Source organism: Leucoraja erinacea, chromosome 1 (assembly GCF_028641065.1).
Source record: "Leucoraja erinacea ecotype New England chromosome 1, Leri_hhj_1, whole genome shotgun sequence".
Lineage (NCBI taxonomy): Eukaryota > Metazoa > Chordata > Chondrichthyes > Rajiformes > Rajidae > Leucoraja > Leucoraja erinaceus.
In genome coordinates this window covers 74982090-75003849 of record NC_073377.1, presented here as the reverse complement: position 1 = coordinate 75003849, position 21760 = coordinate 74982090, and the positions used below count along the sequence as shown (strand labels likewise).

At 42.0% G+C, this 21760-nt stretch overlaps 1 protein-coding gene across 1 annotated transcript in view; it reads left to right on the top strand.

Moving 5' to 3' along the window:
- The window catches only part of LOC129698654 (NACHT and WD repeat domain-containing protein 2), an 86665-nt gene that overhangs the window by 29419 nt on the left and 35486 nt on the right, over positions 1 to 21760 (top strand). The window contains exons 2-3 of the mRNA XM_055637793.1: positions 9633 to 9721; positions 13300 to 13416. Coding sequence (XP_055493768.1) covers positions 9633 to 9721; positions 13300 to 13416 — 206 coding nt within the window. The remainder of the gene's footprint in view (positions 1 to 9632; positions 9722 to 13299; positions 13417 to 21760) is intronic.

Sequence of the window (21760 nt, the reverse complement as noted above, 5' to 3'; positions counted from 1 at the left end):
TAACTTTAGTAACCAGTGCAAATCAAAGAATGCAGAGAAGAATTATCAAAGTGTGCAGAGAAAATTTACAAGGACGTTGCCAGGACATGAGGGCCTGAGCTATAGGGAGAGATTGGGCAGGCTATAACTTTATTACTTGGAGTGCAGGGGGTTGAGGAGTGGTCTTATGGAGGTGTATAAGATCATGAGGGGAATAGATAGTGTTGATGCACAACCTTTTACTCAGAGTAGTAAAATCAACCAAAGGTCATAAATTTAAGGAGAGAGGAGAAAGATTTAATAGGAAACTAAGGACCAACTTTTCACACAGATGGTGATAGGTATAGAGAACAAGCTGCCAGAGGAACTAGTTGAGGCAGGTACTATAACAACATTTAAAAAATATTTGGATAGGAAAGGTTTTGAGGGATATGTGCCAAATGTGGGCAGGAGGACTTGAGCAGATTGGGGCATTTGCTGCATGGGCAAGAAGGGCCAAAGAGCGTGTTTCCATGTTGTATGATTCTACGGAGATCTATAACCACTTGCCCTTTAATAGAATTAGCAATTCTTTATTTTACTCTGGTATGATAAATACATTTAATTTTATATTTGTAATTAATTTACACTGTGCCAAGAATAACTAACAATCTGCTGGCAGATCGAAGAACATCTGTAGGGGAGAAGGGTTTGTTAAGAACTCCTTTTCCCCACAGATGCTGCCAGACCTGCTGAGTTCCTCAAGCAGATTGTTTGTTGTCCTATCCACTTACTTACTGTAAATAAATTAAATATATACAATTACATTATCTGCAGTCTCTTGTGTCTCCAAGTAAATTAAAACAACATCAAATAAGAATCCTCTGTCCAAGACATAACTCAAAATGATGGGTGAATGTATCACCAAAATTCCAACAAGAAGTTAAATCAGACTTTCCTTTATTGGCTAAAATGGACTTTATTTGATTTTCCATCCACAACCCATGGAAGGAAATTAGGTCATTTTGTTGTGAGTGCACACTCTGCTCTCCTCTTGGTAGTCTGACCAGCAATTACTATAATCAGAGTGATAAAAGGCTACAATACCACAAAATCATTGCAATCAATCTTGCTCCTTTTGATCATCATTCTAAATACTTCCCTTCTGGAGTGGAGATAGGTCTTGATTTAAAATAATGATATAATGATTATCACAGTCCCAATATAAAAAGACAGATGAAGATGAAGGGAAATTTCTGTGCCTGGGGACTGTGGATGCTCAGTCTGAATATATATGAAGCTGAGGGGTTTATATATATGAGCTGACAGGATTAACTATCATCTTATTTATGGAGGAGCAAGCTGAAGGTGCAGTATGACCTATCCCAGCTTCAATTTTTGGTTTCCTAAAGGAATGCAGGTCCAAAATAGAAGTAAAATACTATGTTACAGTTCTTCCCTCAGGCATAGTACCCCATCAGCTCAATTATGTTACACTGAATTCCGAGTTTTGACATTGTGTGTGCAAGAATCTCAATAAGATAAGATTCAGCCAGCAATATTCGGTTAAAGAGTCTGTATTTGCAGAGAGTAATGAAAATGGAATAGCAACCAGATATCTTAAGAAATACAAATTCAAAATCTGTGTTACTCTTCAAGTGGATACCTTGTGCAATTATTTGCTTAATTTTTGCCATTAATACCCATATTCTTCTGACATTATAAAACAAATGATTCTGGCAGAAAGAGAAGGAGCTCTTAAAGGGGAAGACTTGCTCAAAAGAATAGTTCAGCAGCAGTGAATGAGAGGAATTATGTTTTCCAAAGATAGTTAAGGAGCAGCATGACAAGAGGAACTGTGACCACAAGCACATCGAAGTGAAAGACAATATAAACAGATGGAGTGAAAAAAGTGTGGATGAAATGCAACAGTATTTGAGAATAGAATGTTGAGAAGTAAATTTCGGAGATAACAAGAATGAGAAAAGCAATGAGAGGCATTATAAGAGAAACAGATCACCATACGTGGGCACTGAAATGAATTTATCTGAGTAGAGCAGTTTCTTGAAGCTGTGGGGAGTAAATGTGTGTTGGCTTTGACCCAAGGTAGAAGAACAAGAAAAGGCATTACGTGCTGGAGTAACTCAGTAGGTCACGCAGCATCTCTGGAAAACATGGATAGGTCATGTTATGGTCAGGACCCTTCTTCAGACACTGAGCCTGTAAAAGAGCCCTGATCCGAAACATCACATCCATAATTAGCAGAGATACTGCCTGACCTATTGAGTTACTGCAGCACTTGGCATCTTTTTTTGTAAACCAGCATCTGCAGCTCTTGTTTCTCAAGAATAACAAAATAGTCTGAGCAGGGTCTTGATTGTTTATGTGGAGATGATCAAGAGCTTCCAGTTCCTATCACCAATAATTTGTTCTAGACCAATCCATATTGAAGCTATGACCAAGAAAGCATATTGACACCTATACTTCCATAGAAAACTGAGGAAGCTTGGCAAATCTCCAACAACTCTTGAACATCTACAGATGTACCGCAGAAAGCATCTTGTGCATTACAGCTTGGTTTGCCAACAGCGATCTCACTGGCTCTCCACTCCGCTCTGGACCACTTGGACAACAAAATCTCATATGTCAGGCTGTTATTCATTGATTACAGCTTGGCATTTAATACAATCATCCCCACCAAGCTGGTTACCAAACTCGCAGAACAGGGTCTCTGCGCATCTAACTGCAATTGGATCCTCGACTTCCTCATTCACAGACCACAGTCTGTCCGTATTGGTGGAAATGTGTCAGCCTCGATAACAATGAGCACGGGAGCACCTCAAGGCTGCGTGCTCAGCCCCCTGCTGTACTCACTCTATACTCATGACTGCATAGCCGGATATAGTGCAAACTCCATTATCAAGTTCACCGACGACACCACTGTTGTGGAACGTATCACTGATGGGGACGAGTCAGAGTATAGAAGTGAGATCGACCAATTGGCCAAATGTTGCCAGCACAATAACCTGGCTCTCAACACCAGCAAAACCAAGGAACTGATTGTGGACTTCGGAAGGGGTAGGATGGGGACCCACAGTCCCGTTTATATCAACAGGTCGATGGTGGAAAGGATCAAGAACTTCAAATTCCTGGGCGTGCATATTCCCGAAAGTCTCTCCTGGTCCCAGAACGCTGATGCAATCATAACATCAACGCCTCTACTTCCTGAGAAAATTACGGTGATTCGGTATGTCAAGGAGGACTCTCTCGAACTTCTACAGGTGCACAGTAGAGAGCATGCTGACCAGTTGCATCGTGGCTTGGTACAGGCAACCCGAGCTTCCAGGAGCAGAAAAGACTACAAAAAGTCGTAAACACTGCCCAGTCCATCATCGGCTCTGACCTCCCTACTATCAAGGGGATCTATCACAGTCGCTGTCTCAAAACGTGCCAGTGTCATCTAGGACCCACACCATCCTGGCCACACACTCATCTCTCCGCTGCCATCACGTAGAAGGTACAGGAGCCTGAAATCTGCAACATCCAGGTTCAGGAACAGCTTCTTCCCCACAGCCATCAGGCTATTAAACACAACTTCAAACCATCTCTGAACAGCCTATTGCACTTTTATCTGTTTATTTATATGTGTGTATATATATTCTATGGTATATGGACACACTGATCTGTATTTATGCCTACAATATTCTGTTGTGCTGCAGCAAGCAAGAGTTTCATTGGCCTGTCTGGGACACATGACAATAAACTCTCTTGACTCTTGACTTGACTTGGACTCTACCCAAGACCACAAGAAATTGCATAGAGTTATAGATGAGTTATAGCTGAAGCCCAGTCCATCGCTCACACCAGTCTCTCCACTATCCATTCCATCTACACTTCACACTACCTCAGGAAAGCAACCATCATAATCAATAATAATTTACACCACAGTCATTTCCTCTTCTCTCATGACAGAATGAAGATACTAAACCTTGAAAGCACATACCATCAAATTCAGGAACAGCTTCTTCCAAGCTGTTATCTGACTACTGACAGTCCTCTCATAGACTAAGAGTGTAATCTTGTTCTCCTAACCTAACTCATTGAAGCCTTTACACTTTTTTTTAAATCTACAATTTTGCTCTCGCTGTAATGTTATAATATTATGCATATTCTGCACCTTGGTGTCTTTCTCTTTGCATTACCAGCTGTACATGCGTAAGGCATGATTGTACTCATGTATAATATGATTTGACTGGATAGCACAACATATTTCTCACTGCATCTTGGTGCACCTGACAATTCCAACACTGTACATTCTTATCATATGGGACATCTGCAGCACACAGTATTCTAATCAGGCAACCATTCCCAACCTGAAGTAGGTTTGCAGAAGAATGGACTTAATCGTATGTTGTACCTACAATTCTGAGATACCTCTCATGTTGTGAGCAGTTCACAGAATAAATGTAACAATGTGTATTTATCACAATTTTCAAACTGTCCAATACACAGAGAGAATGGTTAAGTTCCACACCCACATTTACTGAAGGAATGCCATTGAGCAGGTCATAGAAACATAGAAAATAGGTGCAGGAGTAAGCCATCCGGCCCTTTGAGCAGGTATCACCATTCAAATGATCATGGCTGATCATCCAAAATCAGTAGCCCATTCCTACTTTCTCCCCATATCCCTTGGTTTTATTAGCCCTAAGATTTATCCAGGTCAAAGCATGTCCTGTAATCAACATTGGATGACAACATGTTAGCAATGAGAGGAAAGACTGCATTTGATCTAACAGTAAGAACATTGTTGTGATAACAGCACCTTCTCCCAGCAAACAATGATCTACTCTACATCTTCCCTGATCTCCTTTACCTTTGTCCTGCTTTCATACCTTACACTTCCTTATCTATGAATCTCCCTCTCCTCTGACACCAGTCTGAAGAAGGGACTCGACCCAAATCGTCACCTATTCCTTCTCTCCAAAGATGCTGCCTGGCCCGCTGAGTTACTCCACCATTTTGTGTCTATCATCAGTTAATGAATATTTGCAATACTTCAATCCAAAAGCAAAAACATGAAAATGCTGGAAAAGTGAAATATAACAGAATATTCTGAAAATACCCAATGGGTCAGATGACATCTGCAGAGAGTGAAACAAATTTAACATTTCAGGTCAGAGCCCCTGCATCAGAATTCAGATAAAAGACCAATGACATGTAAAGTTCACTCGAGTATTATCAGCATTTTCTGACTTTAGATCCAATTACTCCCTTCAACTTACTGAAATTGTGTGTGAAATGGACAATTTTTTTTTTGTCTGCCTAATTTTTTTCTATATTTATGCATTGCTCTAATGTAATACAGAAGTAGGCTGATGTATAGATTGATTGAATGGGTCAGACATAAATTGAATACAATTTAAGTCAATGGACATAAGGAAATCCATGCACAACCCCTTCTTCAGATGTTTCGGCCTGAAACGTTGCCTATTTCCTTTGCTCCATAGATGCTGCTGCACCCGCTGAGTTTCTCCAGCATTTTTGTCTACCTTCGATTTTCCAGTATCTGCAGTTCCTTCTTAAACATAATGGAAGATAATTGTGGTTATTAGATGAGTGTTTCATGAGTCTCGGATGAGCATTTGTCGGCACTGGGCCTGTACTCACTGGAGTTTAGAAGAGGGGGGACCTCATTGAAACACAGAATAGTGAATGGCTTAGATAGAGTGGATGTGAAGAGGATTTTTCCACTAGTGGTAGAGTCTAGGACTAGAGCTCATAGCCTCAGAATTAAAGGATGTTCTTTTAGGAAGGAGATAAGGTGACATTTTGTTAGTCAGAGGGTGGTGAATCTGTGGAATTATTTGCCACAGGTGGCTGTGGAGGCCGTCAATGGATATTTTTAAGGCAAAGATAGATAGATTATTGATTAGTACAGGTGTCAGGTTATGGGGAGAAGGCAGGAGAATGGGGTTCGGAGGGAGAGATAGATAGCCATGATTGAATGGCGAAGTAGACTTGATGGGCCGAATGGCTTAATTCTACTATCCCTTATGACCATAATAAGAATGAATGTAATCACCTGCATGCAATGCCATTTCAATCACCGTTTCCTTCTTTCAAATTCTGGGGTCACTAATGTTTAGTGTAGTCTATTGTCATGAGTACCAAGGTACAGTGAAAATATTTTTTAGCATGCTATCCAGTCAGTGAAAAGACTAAACATTATTAAATTTAAGCTGTCCATGGTGTGCAGATACAGGATAAAGGGAATGAAGTTTAGTACAAGATAAAGTCCATTACAGTTAGTCTGAGGGTCTCCAATGAAGTAGATGATAGGTAAAGGCTGCTCTCTAGTTGGTAACAGAATGTTTCAGTTGCCTGTTGAGGTGGGCAGAAATAGGCCCCAAATCTGGAGATAGTTGTTTTCACACTTGCCTGATAGGAGAGAGGAGAAGAGGGAGTGTCCAGGTTGAGAGATCCTTAATTTTGCTGGTGGCCTTGCCAAGGCAGTGTGAAGTGCGGATGAACAATGGAATGGAGGTCGGTTGGCGTGATGGTCCGGGCTGCATTTGCAATTCTCTGCAATTTTTCGTGGTCTTGGATGGAGCTGTTCCCAAAGCATGCTGTGATACATCCCAATAATGGTCAATCACATAAAAACGTGGCTCAAAACCAGGTGAGAGTCTTGGAATCCTGAGATGAGTTACTTACCTTTTCAGAAATGTTTTTCAAGCACCCTACACGTTAATTATTTTCTCTGATGCTCCATTGTCTTTTTGAAACAAATAAAATAATTTGGGGACAAGGCAGGGTGGATGCCAAAACCTTTCAACTGACGAGAGAATCTCAAATGAGGGGAACGAGTAACAATATTTAAACCTGAAGCACATTGGAACTTCTCACAGAGAAGGATGAATCTCCGGAGCTCTCTACCCTAAAGGGAAGTGGAGCAAGATTATTGAGAGTATTTAAAGAGAAGGGAGATATTTTGGGGGATAGATTAGGGAATTGAGGGCTATGCCTGGGGAACTGGAGGGGAGTTAATGCCTGGAGCAGATCTTTCGTGATCTTTGTTAATGGCAGAGCAGGCTTGAGGGGTTAAGTGATCCAATTCTGCTCTTGTTTTCTTATGTGACTGTGGGAAATACTGTCTTGAAATTTATTTACCCAAGTTATTCTGACACTTGTCTCCTAGCAAGGGGGACAAATGAAGCAGACATGTGAGTTAAGTTTAGTTTATTGTCACGTGTATCGAGGTACAGTGAAAAGCTCTTTTGCGCGCTGACCAGTCAGCGGAAAGACAATGCTTAATTACAAACGAGCCATCCACAGTGCACATGATAGAGGGAGTAATGTGAATAACGTTTAATGCAAGATAAAGCCAGTAAAGTCTGATCAAAGATAGTCCGAGGGTTTCCAATGAGATAGATAAAATTTCAGGACTGCTCTCTAGTTGTTGGTAGAATGGGTCAGTTGCCCAACAACAGCTAGCAAGAAACTGTCCCTAAATCTGGAGGTGCACGTTTTTACACTTCTATAACTTTTGCCTGATGAGAGAGGGGAGAAGAGGTAGTGGACAGGGTGCGACTTGTCCTTGATTCTGCTGCTGGCCTTGCCGAGGCAGCATGAGGTATAAATGGAGTCAATGGAAGGGAGGTTGGTTTGTGTGATGGTCTGGGCTGCGTCCACAATTCGTTGCAATTTCTTGCGGTCTCAGATGGAGCTGTTCCCAAACCAAGCTGTGATACATCCTGATCAAATGCTTTCTATGGCGCATCTGTAAAAGTTGGTGAGAGTTGTAGGGGACATGCCAAACTTCCTAAGCCTTCTAAAAAAGTAGAGGCGTTGGTGTGCTTTCCTGGTCATTGCTTGAATATGGGTGGTCCAGGAGAAGTTGTTGGTGATATTGACTCCTAGGAATTTGAAGTTTTCAACCATCTTAACTTTGTCGCTGTTGATGTGTGTATCGCTTCGCTTCGCTTCCTGAAGTTGATCATTATCTCCTTTGTCTTGCTAACATTGAGAGAAAGGTTGTTATCTCAACACCAGGACACAAGGTTCTTGATCTCCTTCCTGTACTCCGTCTCATCATTATTTGAAATCCAGCCCACAGTGGTGATGTCTTCTGCAAATTTGAAAATAGAATTAGATTTGTACATGGCTGCACATCCATGGGTGTACATGATTGCACCGGGGAGCCACATCTCCACTGGTACACCCAATCAGACTTGATGCAGTCAGTGAACCATTTATTTCAGAGTGAATACACAGTGTGTGGACCAAGAAACTATGGATAATATAAATAGTATTTTTAGAATCATTTATACATATTTTAATTTGTTTTTAAATAACTTAAATATTAGATAAATCTTTGACAGAAATCTTTGACAAACGCTTGTCTTTGCCTCCTGTTAAAGTCCACCAGGAGCAATCCAGGGATGAGATCTCAGTCAAGTCAATGCTGAGACCCGAGTGTGGTGGGACAACCATATTGGACCTCAACTTTCAGATAAAGTGAGGGCAGGGGGCTGTGAATGGGGACCAACATCTGACCAGTTAGAAAGCAGATCATTTTACTTCCAGGCTTAACTGTGTGTGAGAAATCTTCAACCTAATTAGTTGCACATCCTACTTGATGATATCACTATTGCTGGGGCCTCAGATCCCCAATAGAAGGTGTGTGGGAACAAATCAATTCAGACAAGAAAAAATCAAAGGCCGCACATCTGAGCCTCGTGGCAAATGGTGAATATAATCCTTTCCCTGTTGATTGGAACAAAATACATCTTAATATTGCTAATAAAAGTATGGCCTGATTTTTTTTTGCACGGAAACAAGATTCTAGTCAGAGAATGATAAAAGCAACATAATGTTATAATCCAGATTGAAAAACAATTGGTGGGTTTTGTTGTACAAGCAAAAATTATGGAAATTTGTTGGATTATGCTCTCGCATCGAAACAAGCAACAACTTTTTAATAATGACAAGAGGTTATAGAAACTTCATGGGAGTTGTATACTATGCTGGTTAACTACAAACTTACTTTGGAAACTGTGAAAAATAAATTCCATGAATAAACTATTGCAGCCTTGATGTGTAGCACCTGTATAAGTGAGTACATTTGTAATATATGACTGCTCTGAGTTCAAAATATGTTTGTATTGTTGCGAAAGTTGATGCGAAAATGTCAAACCTGACAAAGTCCATGCAGAATTTATAGTTTTACCTACAATTTGTTTAGATTGGTTTAGAGATACAGCGTGGAAACAGGCCCTTCAGCCTACCGAGTCCATGCTGACCAATGTTCACTAGTTCCATGTTATCTCAGTTTCGCATCCTACACACTGGAGAATGTTGCGGTCACGGAGAGAACGTACAGCACCCGTAGTCAGGATCGAACCTGGGCCTCTGACACTGTAAGGCAGCAACTCTACCATTGTGCAGACTTATTTTGTTTTCTTTTTATAAGGAAACAAAATTGCCTTATGAATTTTCTGCCGGAGGTGCCTTTTCATACTTTGATATTTGAATAAATACAAGTCATGCACTTAAACTAAAGTTTAGTTTTACTGATTGTTAAATGTAAGTGGTTCTTCCAGTTTTCCATGTGAAGCTGTATGTTGTCTTGGTCACATAGTTTTATTATTTTAATGCATGTTTCCTCACAGACACAGAAGCAGAACGGAAGTCACTGAAGGAGCACGTGTACCCTAAGCTGCGGGAATTCTGCAGGGAAAACTACGGGCTTGAATTCCAGGTAACAGACAGAATATTCACACATGAGCAGGATACACGATGAGCAAGTGATCAGCAATAGTTGGAGTAAATAAATACCTCGCTTGTAATCATGTATTGTCTTTCCACTGACTGGTTGGTTCGCAACAAAAACTTTTCACCGTACCTCAGTACACGTGACAATAAACCAAATTTAAACTCAAATTCTTAGATGATAGCTATCCTGTTCAATTCCCTGCCTTAAAACAGCAGGAATACTTCATTTGTTGTGAAGTATTTTGGGACATCCTGTGATCATTGAAGCCATATTGTGCTGTTCATTCTACATGTATCACTACCTACATACAGATGTATGGAAGTGGCTGTGATGCCCAGATATTTCCCTAAAAGAGTGAAAGAACACTTACTGTTTCCTCATGTAAAGTTTGGTTCTTCTTTCACTGCTTATGCATATGTTGCATTCATATTGAGATATTTAACATAGAGAGCAAAAACCCTTTGCACAGTCTAGTTCTATAACAATCTACTGTAACCATCAGTTACAAAGTATTTGGAAGAAAGAATGTGGCTTAAAATTTCCAAACCTCATCATTCTGAACTTGTTTCTGTGCAGGATGACCAGTAAACACTATTTTTCAGTAGGCAGTTGTTACAACAAATAAAATAATGTTTGCTTTGAGATGCATGAGACTAGGTACATTATTTTGCATCCACAGTAATATTCGGAATGATATGTGTTTGTTTTCAGTGGCTGGGTGGCGGAAGGCGGCAGATTATCCATCCATCCCATCTGATTGGATGTTATTTCTTTCAAAGACTAGACCTTTTTTTCAGACATTATCTACATCTTCAATTCCCACTTCCTTTCCATCACTTTTTACATCAGTGCTCTGCCTTTCTGTAGATCACTACGTGTCTTGTCCCACACAGAGCATTGAAACACTTGTTCTGGCAACAGGTTAATCCATGATGAAAGTAGCTGTTTCCTGGGTTTCTCTTAACTTTAAGCCCCTTGCCCTCATGACAGTTTGGAGATGGTGCCTATACAGAGAGCCTGAAACAGCTTCTTTTCATTTTATCTGTTAATGTGCATCGGCATGGAAAAGCAAATTGGGCATCAGTGTGGAAAACAATTTTCATCGCAGTATGTTCACTCATTAAACTCATACCGTCATTAAATGTGCACTTCTATAATGATATGTGAAGTAGGGTTTAAATTTCACAGTGGCTTGGGCACATTGAACTGGAGCACCACGTACTGTGTTGCTATTCCGTTCACAAAACAGCTTTTTAATACTGCCGATTCCAAGTGTGACTTGCACTTCTCCAGCTGGTTTCATGGTCTTTAATGTGGCATCTTGAAGGATCAATACTGGCATTAGTAAGGCAGAAGGAAGAACTAATAGGTGTCTGTGAATTGCAGTGTTTAATTTCCTACTGCCATCGGAAGCTCCATATCCTTTTCATTCAATCTTCACTGTTTCCGCAACGCTTCCTAGCTCCTTGGCAGCTGGCAGCAATACCAGATATTTAAACCAAATACCAGAAAGTGAGATACTAACATTTCTTTTCTTTAGTTTAGTTTAGAGATATAGGTGGAAACAGGCTATTCGGCCCACCAAATCCGCGCCGACCAGCAATCCCTGCACACTAACACTTTCCTACACTCACTAGGGATAATTTACAATGTTACCAAGCCAATGAACCTTCAGACCTGTACATCTTTGGAATGTGGGGTGACCTGGAGAAAATCCACGCAGGTCACGGGGAGAACTTACAAACTCCATTCAGACAGCACCCGTAGTCAGGATCGAACCTGGGTTCCATGGCGTTAAAAGGCAGCACTATGCCACTATGCTGTCCCTTCTAAATTCATCCAACTTCATCATTAATCCCATTGAGTCTGAATTTCAGTGCAGAATATACTTGCATTTCTGAGCACAGGGAGGCCAATTATTGCACAATTGTAACACTTCTGTGTAATCCTCACTTAACTATGATCACAGTAAGCGAACGGCAATATTGAGATTCTACTAATGGATGCGCACACCAGAAACTTAAGCTCCAGTCCATCAGCTCACAGGATTGTATTTTTTCTACTTGATATCTGGCATGTTGTGTTGTTGTAAAAATTGGTAACTTTAAACAACTCAAGAACTTTTTTCACACAGAGAGTGGTGAATCTCTGGAACTCTCTGCCACAGAGGGTAGTTGAGGCCAGTTCATTGGCTATATTTAAGAGGGAGTTAGATGTGGCCCTTGCGGCTAAGGGGATCAGAGGGTATGAAGAGAAGGCAGGTACGGGATACTGAGTTGGATGATCAGCCATGATCATATTGAATGGCGGTGCAGGCTCGAAGGGCCGAATGGCCTACTCCTGCACCTGATTTCTATGTTTCTATGTTTCAAAGGGTGTGTTTTGTAACTTGGAATGAACAGCCTAGTGCAAATACTTACTGAAAGTAAGCATGCATGTACAGCAGAAGAAAGCTAATGGCATGTTGGCCTTCATAACAAGAGGAGTTGAGTATAGGAGCAAAGAGGTCCTTCTGCAGTTGTACAGGGCCCTTGTGAGACCACACCTGGGGTATTGTGTGCAGTTTTGGTCTCCAAATTTGAGGAAAGACGTTCTTGCTATTGAGGCAGTGCAGCATAGGTTCATGAGGTTAATTCCCGTGATGGCGGGACTGTCATATGTTGAAAGAAGGAAGCAGCTGGGCTTGCGTACACTGAAATTTAGAAGGATGAGAGGGGATCTTATTGAAACATATAGGATTATTAAGGGATTGAACACGCTAGAGGCAGGAAACATGTTCCTGATATTGGAGGAGTCCAGAACCAGAGGCCACAGTTTAAGAATAAGAGGTAAGACATTTAGAACAGAGATGAGGAAAAACTTTTTCACCCAGAGAATTGTGAATCTTTGGAATTATCTGCTTCAGAAGGCAGTGGAGGCCAATTCTCTGGATGCTTTCAAGAGAGAGTTAGATAGAGCTCTTAAAAATAGCGCAGTCAAGGTATATGGGGAGAAGGCAGGAACGAGGTACTGATTGTGGATGATCAGCCATGATCACAGTGAATGGCGGTGCTGGCTCGAAAGGGCCGAATGGCCTACATCTGCCCCTATTGTCTATTGTCTATAAATATAGATGAGGTTTTTATATTGCAGAGAGCAATTTGAAGAAAATAGAAATTTTATTGAATGAATATAACTGCACAGGAAAGTTTAGTTATTGTATTCCTTACAATTTGTTTTCTCTGTTCATCATGTTGCTCTTATCTCGGTCTCTGCAACTCTCTCCTCATGGCATTCTCTGTGCCCCAAGGGAATCATTTGTTTGCATACTTGTAAGCAAATAATGTTGCAATTTGGATTATGCATTACATCAATGGGTTCTGTCTGTGGATCTATGTTATTATGCCTGTTTGTATTTAGAAAAATCAGGAGGTTAGTGAAATAACAACTTCAGTGCCTTTAGTTACCAGAGTCTATATCCCATTAATCTTTTCTTGTTGCAATTGTTTTCTCTGTTGTTCAGACATTTAACATAAGTAGTCCAGAAGTCTTGGATGATTACTATTCATACTTTAAAATTACAGGTAATAGACGTTTACTGGGGACTGGATCCAGAAGAATGGGATAACCCAGAAATCCATAGAATTCGGATGAGGCTTTTAGAAGAATGCCTGAAAACATCTGCCGGTCCATGTTTTGTTGTGGGTATATAACTATTTGCATTTAACACAAAAATTTCATGAATTAAACGTTTTCCAGTGATTGCATTTAATCTTCTCTCCCTAGACTGTCTTACAGCATCTATGAGCTTGAAACATGTGGTAGACCCGTCTGGAGAGAGTAGTTAAAACAAAGAAGGAAAGAATAGAAAAGGAAGAATATGTATGTGAGTTTCCAAAGCTCAAGGGGAAATTCAGATGTGATTCTCATGTTATTATTAGCAATCTTTTTTCCCCTCTGTTGAACTTGACCTTTCTGAAGTTAAATTTCAATCTCCAATTTGACAGCCGAAGCACAAACCAAAGTCATAAAATTTGGTACCAGCAGGATCACATCTGCAGAAGGCCAATTGGAAATCTGCAAGTGGATTAACAGCACATGAAAAATTGTTAGCAGTACATCTATGAATTTCTAGTCAGCCAGCTGCCTTATGTCTGGTCTATTTCTGGTTTTATATATTGTCTAGGTCATTCAATGATTCAATGATACTTTATTGTCACATGTACCTAGCTAGGTACAATGAAATGCTTTGTTTTGCATACAAGCCGGTAAAATCATACAACAGACCTCACCAAGGCAGTACACAAGTGTCGCCGCATGTCTGGCGCCAATAAAGTTACAAAAGTTCACTGAACAATCCGTTCTTCTGCCTGCCACCACACATGGCAGCCCCCCCCCCCCCCCCCCCCCCCCACTTTGCTCTACTCCCCGGGTATACCATTGATCTTGATGGCCCTCCACCAGGTACCCCCTTTGTTCTCAATGCTCCACCTCACCCTTGACACTATCATGCTCCTGGGTCTCTCCTCACATTCAGTGGTGCGGGTCCCATGGAAACCAGTAGCTCGGGACCAAGGTCTAGCTAGTGGTGGGCAAGCAGGACCTACCGGCATGTCCTCGGTCGACAGTCCACGGTGGGCATGTGCTCCATCGACGGTCTGCGGTGGCGAGCTGGTCCTGCTTGCCGGGTCACTCCCAGCGGCTGAGATACAAATCACTTTATTCAATAAATGTTATTGCACGCACCTTATTAGCCAGAAACCCCTTGAGCCGATTGCCTTCACTCACAATTTCTTCCCAAGGGAGAATCCCACATGGAATCGCCAGTCCAATAAGCCGAAAGTGAAAAAATGTAACCTCAGATAGCCCTTGCTTTCTCTCTCCAACCCTATCCCCTTCCCAGTTTTCCCCACTCGTCTTACTGTCTCCACCTACATTCTATCTTTGTCCCGCCCCCTCCCCGACATTAGTCCGAAGAAGGATCTTGTCCCAAATCTTCACCCATTCCTTCTCTTCAGAGATGCTGCCTGACCCGCTGAGTTACTCCAGCATTTTGTGTCTAAGCCGAAAGTGAAGATGGGCAGTACTGGAAGTTGACAGGATGGTACACAGTGGGCATTGAAAATATGGACCATGGGGATACAGAGGCACAGACATGCAAACAAATCTTCCAGTTTCATTTGGAGATTAGTCTGCCATCCCAAGAGACACTAGACAACTGTGGATGTTTGACAATATTAAGTTATTAAAAAGACAAGTTAATACGACAGCTTTTTATATTCATTAATTCCTTCCACAAGTGTTTACAAAAATTAATTTGCTCATTGCGTTAATTAGAATGAAATTGCAAGAGCTGCAGTCCTGGCAGATGCATCATCTTGGCACGCTACAAGCATGTTTCGTCTCTATTTTCCAGACAGATCTGGATCAGGTCCTTACAATTCTTGAAGTTCTCTCCCTTTCAACAAAATCACAATTGCCCACACGTAGCACAACCTCTTCTCCACCATTGTAACTTTCTCAGGCAGAGAACAGAAAACACCTCGCTAACTGATGGGTAGCAAAGGCAGCAAGAAGTCCAGATACGACCTTGGTAAGGCCTTCAAAAGGGCCAAAAGGGACTTCTGCTCCAAACTGGAGGATGAGACAGATGTTCGGCAGCTGTGGCGGGGCTTGAATGCAATCACCTCCTACAAGGCGAAATCAGCAGGCAGCTCGAATGTTGTCGAAACATCACTCCCTGACGAGCTCAATGCGTTTTACGCACACTTTGATAGGGAAAACACTGATGTGCCTTCTCGATCCCCCATTCGCTGTGATGGTATTTCAGTCACAGTCACAGATTCCGACGTCAGAAAATCCTTCAGAGGAGTGAACACTCGAAAAGCGCCTGGACCTGATGGTATACCCGGTCGTGTTCTAAAAACCTGTGCGGACCAACTGGCTGGAGTTTTTACGGACTTTTTCAACCTCACTTCTGAGGTCTGAGGTTCCCACCTGCTTTAAAAGAGCATCAATTATACCGGTGCCCAAGATGAGTAAGGTGACGTGTCTCAATGACTATCGACCAGTGGCACTAACGTCTGCGGTGATGAAGTGCTTTGAGGGGTTGATCTTGGGCAAATCAACTCCTACCTCGACAAAAACCTGGACCCACTGCAGTTCGCTTACCGCCACAACAGATCAACGGTGGATGCGATCTCACTGGCTCTCCACTCCGCTCTGGACCACTTGGACAACAAAAACTCATATGTCAGGCTGTTATTCATTGATTAAAGCTCGGCATTTAATACAATCATGCCCACCAAGCTGGTTACCAAACTCGCAGAACTGGGTTTCTGCGCATCCCTCTGCAATTGGATCCTCGACTTTCTCATTCACAGACCACAGTCTGTTCGTATTGGTGGAAATGTGTCAGCCTCGTTAACAATCAGCACGGGAGCATCTCAAGGCTGCGTGCTCAGCCCCCTGCTGTACTCACTCTATACTCATGACTGCGTAGCCGGTCATAGCGCGAACTCCATCATAAAGTTCGCTGACGATACCACTGTTGTGGGACGTATCACTGATGGGGATGAGTCAGATTACAGAAGTGAGATCGACCGACTGACCAAATGGTGCCAGCACAATAACCTGGCCCTCAACACCAGCAAAACCAAGGAACTGATTGTGGACTTTGGAAGGGGGAGGATGGGGACCCATAGTCCCGTTTATATCAACGGGTCGATGGTGGAGAGGGTCAAGAGCTTCAAATTCCTGGGCGTGCATATCTCTGCAGATCTTTCCTGGTCCGAGAACACTGATGCAATCATAAAGAAAGCACATCAGCGCCTCTACTTCCTGAGAAGATTATGGAGAGTCGGTTTGTCAAGGAGGACACTCTCTAACTTCTACAGGTGCACAGTAGAGAGCATGCTGACCGGTTGCATCGTGGCTTGGTTCGGAAACTTGAACGCCCTGGAGCAGAAAAGACTACAAAAAGTAGTAAACACTGCCCAGTCCATCATCGGCTCTGACCTCCCATCCATCGAGGGGATCTATCACAGTCGCTACCTCAAAAAGGCTGGCAGCATCATCAAGGACCCACACAATCTGGGCCATACACTCATCTCCCCACTACCTTCAGGTAGAAGGTACAGGAGCCTGAAGACTGCAACGACCAGGGTCAGGAATAGCTACTTCCCCACAGCCATCAGGCTATTAAACTTGGCTCGGACAAAACTCTGAACATTAATAGCCCATAATCTGTTTATTTGCATTTTATCAGTTTATTTATTCATGTGTGTATATATTTATACAATGGTATATGGACACACTGATCTGTTCTGTATCCGTGCCTACTATGTTCTGGTGTGCTAAAGCAAAGCAAGAATTTCATTGTCCTATCAAGGACACTCTTGAACGCTTGATCTTGAACTCTTGAAGTAGATTAGCAAGTCCGACAAGCTGAGAACATTGGGAATCTGATCCAAGTCCAAGGTGCTGCTTCTGAGTCAGGATGTGTAAACTTCATCCCATCAAGCATTAATGACAGACTTTTCATGTGGCACTCTTTATTCATGCTGGTAGTTACTTAGAGTGCAGACTCAAGCACATAATGTAGATATGAAAATCCAAAACTGCTAATGCTGGGACACTCAACAAGCCAGACAACATCCATGGAAAGAGTAACAGAGCTAGTGTTTCAGGCTGAAGATGCTTTGTGAGAACTTGGATAGAGAGAAAACTGGTTGTTTATAGTGCGGAGAAGGGAAGGGAGGGATTGATAGGACAAATTAGGTCAGATAAGTTATCTATGAGGCCATGGATTCAAGGGGTTAATGGGGGCAATTAGAGTGAGGATGGATCAGAACAAATATAAAAGCAATGAAATGAGAGCAGGAGAGTGAGAACATCAAGAAAAGAGGCAGAGCTGTGGGATATACCCAGAAGATCAAGCAATGTAAATTAGACACAATATCACAGATATATCGGCCAGATCCTATACATACAGAGTAGGAGAGTTATCTGCAATTGTAAATGAAGACTGGATCCCATGCTACAATGTGCCCAGCCAATTGCTATCGTTTACCCATTGAACAGAAGACCTCACTTACAGCTTATCTCCTATAGCAGATATTACTTCTGTTTTATCCATTCCTCTCCCATCTTCTCTTTTTTTCTCTCCCGTTATGTCCTATGTACAAAAATACTTATTTTTCTCTCCCGTTATGTATAATGTTTACATATTCTTTTGCGCTGCAGCAAGTAAGAATTGCATTCTTCTATCTGGGACATATGACAATAAAACACTCTTGACTCTTGCAGCTTAAAACCAACTTGTTTTCTCTGTCCCAGTTCCAAAGAAGTGTTTTCAAACTGAAATATTAACTCTACCCCTGCTTCCCTACACTGACTGACCTGCTGAGTATTTCCAGCATGCTTTTATTTCTTATCTATTTGTCTGGTTACAGTGCATTCAGAAAGTATTCAGACCCCTTCACCTTTCCACATTTTGTTACGTTACAGCCTTATTTTAAAATGGATTAAATTCATTTTTTTAATCAGCAATCTACACACAGTAGCCCACAATAAAAAAGTGAAAACAGGTGTTTAGAAATTTTTACAAAATAATTAAAAATAAATAACTGAAATATCACATTTACATAAGTATTCAGACCCTTTACTCAGTACTTTATTGAGGCACCTTTGCCAGTGGTTACAACCTCAAATCTTCTTGGGTATGACGCTACAAGCTTGGCACACCTGTATTTAGGTAATTTCTCCCATTCGTCTCTGCAGATCCTCTCAAGCTCTGTCAGGTTGGATGGGGAGTGTTGATGCACAGCTATTTTCAGGTCCCTCCAGAGATATTCGATCGGGTTCAAGTCCGGGCTCTGGCTGGGCCCCTTACGGACATTCACAGACTTGTCACAAAGCCACTCCTGCGTTGTCTTGGACGTGAGCTTTAGGTCGTTGTCCTGTTGGAAGGTAAACGTCTGCCCCAGTCCGAGGTCCTGAATGCTCTGGAGCAGGTTTTCATCAAGGATCTCTCTATACTTTGCTCAGTTCATCTTTCCCTCGATCCTGACTAGTCTCCCAGTTCCTGCTGCTGAAAAACATTCCCACAGCATGATGCTGCCACCACAATGCTTCACCGTAGATATGGTATTGGCCAGGTGATGAGCGGTGCCTGGTTTTCTCCAGACGTGACACTTGGCATTCAGGCCAAAGAGTTCAATCTTGGTTTCATATGGCCAGGGAATCTTGTTTAGGTGCCTTTTGGCAAACTGCAAGCGGGCTGTCATGTGCCTTTAACTGAGGAGTGGCTTCTGTCTGGCCACTCTACAATAAAGGCCTGATTAGTGGAGTGCTGCAGATATAGTTGTCCTTCTGGAAGTTTCTCCCATCCCCACAGAGGAACCCTGGAGCTCTGTCAGAGTGACCATCGGGTTCTTGGTCACCTCCCTGACCAAGGCCCTTCTTCCCCGATTGCTCAGTTTGGCCAGGCGACCAGCTCTATGAAGAGTCCTGGTGGTTTCAAATTTTTATTTATGATTGACGGAGGCCACTGTGCTCTTCGGGATCTGCAATGCTCCAAAAAATGTTTTATACCCTTCCCCAAATCTGTGTCTCAACACAATCCTGTCTCGGAGGTCTACAGACAATTCCTTTGTCCTCGTGGTTTGTGTTTTGCTCTGACATGCACTGTCAACTGTGGGACCTTATATAGACATGTATGTGCCTTTCCAAATCATGTACAATCAATTTAATTTACCACTTGTAGACTCCTATTAAGTTGTAGAAACATCTCAAGGATAATCAATGGAAACTGGATGCACCGAAGCTCAATTTTGAGAGTCACAGCAAAGGGTCTGAATACTTACGTAAATGTGATATTTCAGTTATTTATTTTTAATTATTTTGCAAAAATTTCTAAACACCTGTTTTCGCTTTTTTATTGTGGGCTACTGTGTGTAGATTGCTGATAAAAAAAATGAATTTAATCCATTTTAGAAATGTAATGTAACAAAATGTGGAAAATGTGAAGGGGTCTGAATACTTTCTCAATGCACTGCATGTTTACATTATATGAAAGAGCACCTGTTCACATACTTTGTCCCCTTGAATTTAAGATCTCCAGAATCAAAGGAAAAACACTGATGTAAATCTGCCTACCAGAACAAACCCAGTGGTTGAAATGTTCTTTCTCACTTAAAGAAGTGCATTAGTTTAGAGATACAGCGTGGAAACAGGCTCTTTGGCCCACAGAGTCAGCGCCAACCAGTGATCACCGTGTACACTAGCACAAGCCAACACACTTAGGGCCAATTTAGAAGTTTACCGAAGCCAATTAACTTACAAACCCACACGTCTTTGAGTGTGGAAGGAAACCAGAGCACCTGGAGAAAACCCACGCAGTCACAGGGAGAATGTACAAATTCTGCACAGACAGCACCTGTAGTTAGGATCGAACCCGGGTCTTTTGCTCTGTAAGGCAGCAACACTACGGTTACGCCACTATGCTGCCCTATAATGAATATTGAACACACACTGTGTAGTCCACCTGCACCAATTTAGATTGGTGCAGCTGGGATATACTATTCATTTGTGACCCTAATTCAGATGTGTATGTGCATGCTATATTTCAGCTCATTTGTTACTGTGCATTTCGCTATCATTAGTGCTGCAGTACCTAGTAGCTGCCAACTGATTCACACACTAATTGACATCAGATTTTCAGTCCTTAAAGAACACCTGCCTACTAAGCCATTGCAATGCAGTAAGCATCTGGGGAACGATGTAATGAGGTAGTAAAAGAAGAGGCAAGGTACGGAAGATACTGTGCCTGTTGTTTCTTGGGCATAGCCCTGATATTCTTGTGAAATAGCTGAAGTAGAGGAGATATATGGTGTGCACCAGGTGCTCAAGAGATCTTCAGCGAAGAAGTAGAATGTAAATTAGAGGAAGTTGGTCAACCATTTGTGAGATTTACCAGATTGCCTTTAGAATTTGAAGTAACTTTGTGATCTCACTGTCTTGGCTGAGGTGGGTATTCCAACCTTTATCACTGTAGCTGATAAACTAAAACACTGAGCAGCAAGACTTCTGCAACTCACAGGTCGTAATTTGCAGTGTGCACCAATGGCAAGCCCATCGCAGTAGCTACATTCTTTTCTGTCATTTCATGCTCACAACCTCAGCATTTCCCATAACTGACAGCTCAAATTACACACTCAGACCCTGGAAATCTTAACAAACACTGACATATTTCCCCTTTATATTGAAGGGACAAGGGCTGCATGGAAATACCTTGGAACGATAGACAATTAAGCCTAACATCTGTGGCAGGAAAGTTACTAGAAAGGATTCTGAGAGATAAGACCTACATGTATTTGAAGACAGTGGTTGCTTGACAGTTTTGCACATTGGTGATTGTGTCTCATGAATTTGATTGTGTTTTTTGAAGTAACCAAAAAGGTTGATGAGGGCATGGCTTTTGACATAGTCTATATGGACCTGCAATGCCTTTGATAAGGTTCCACATAGTAGGCTACTCTGGAAGGTTAGATTGCATGGAATCCAGGAAGAGCTAGCTAACAGGACATCGAATTGGCTACATGGAAAGAAGCAGAGGGTGATGGTAGTAGTGTTCAAGAAGAAGTCTGAAGAATGGTTTCGGCCCGAAACGTCGCCTATTTTCTTCGCTCCATAGATGCTGCTGCACCCGCTGAGTTTCTCCAGCAATTTTGTGTACCGGTGATGGTAGTAGGTTGTTTTCCAGATTGGACGCTGTGTCAAGATGTGTGCCTGAGGGATTGGTGCTGGGCCCATTGCTGTTTGTGGTTTATGTCAGCAAATTGGATGACGATGTAGATGGCTTGATTAGTATGTTGGCAGATGATACTAATGTAGGTGGTATTGTAGATAGCGAAGATGGTTATCAAGCAAGATCTTGATCAGCTGTGTGAGTGGGGTAAGGAATGGCTAATGGAGTTTCATTCAGATGTTGCATTTTTGGAAATCGAACAAGTTCAGGACCTTCACAGAGAACAGGGTAGATCT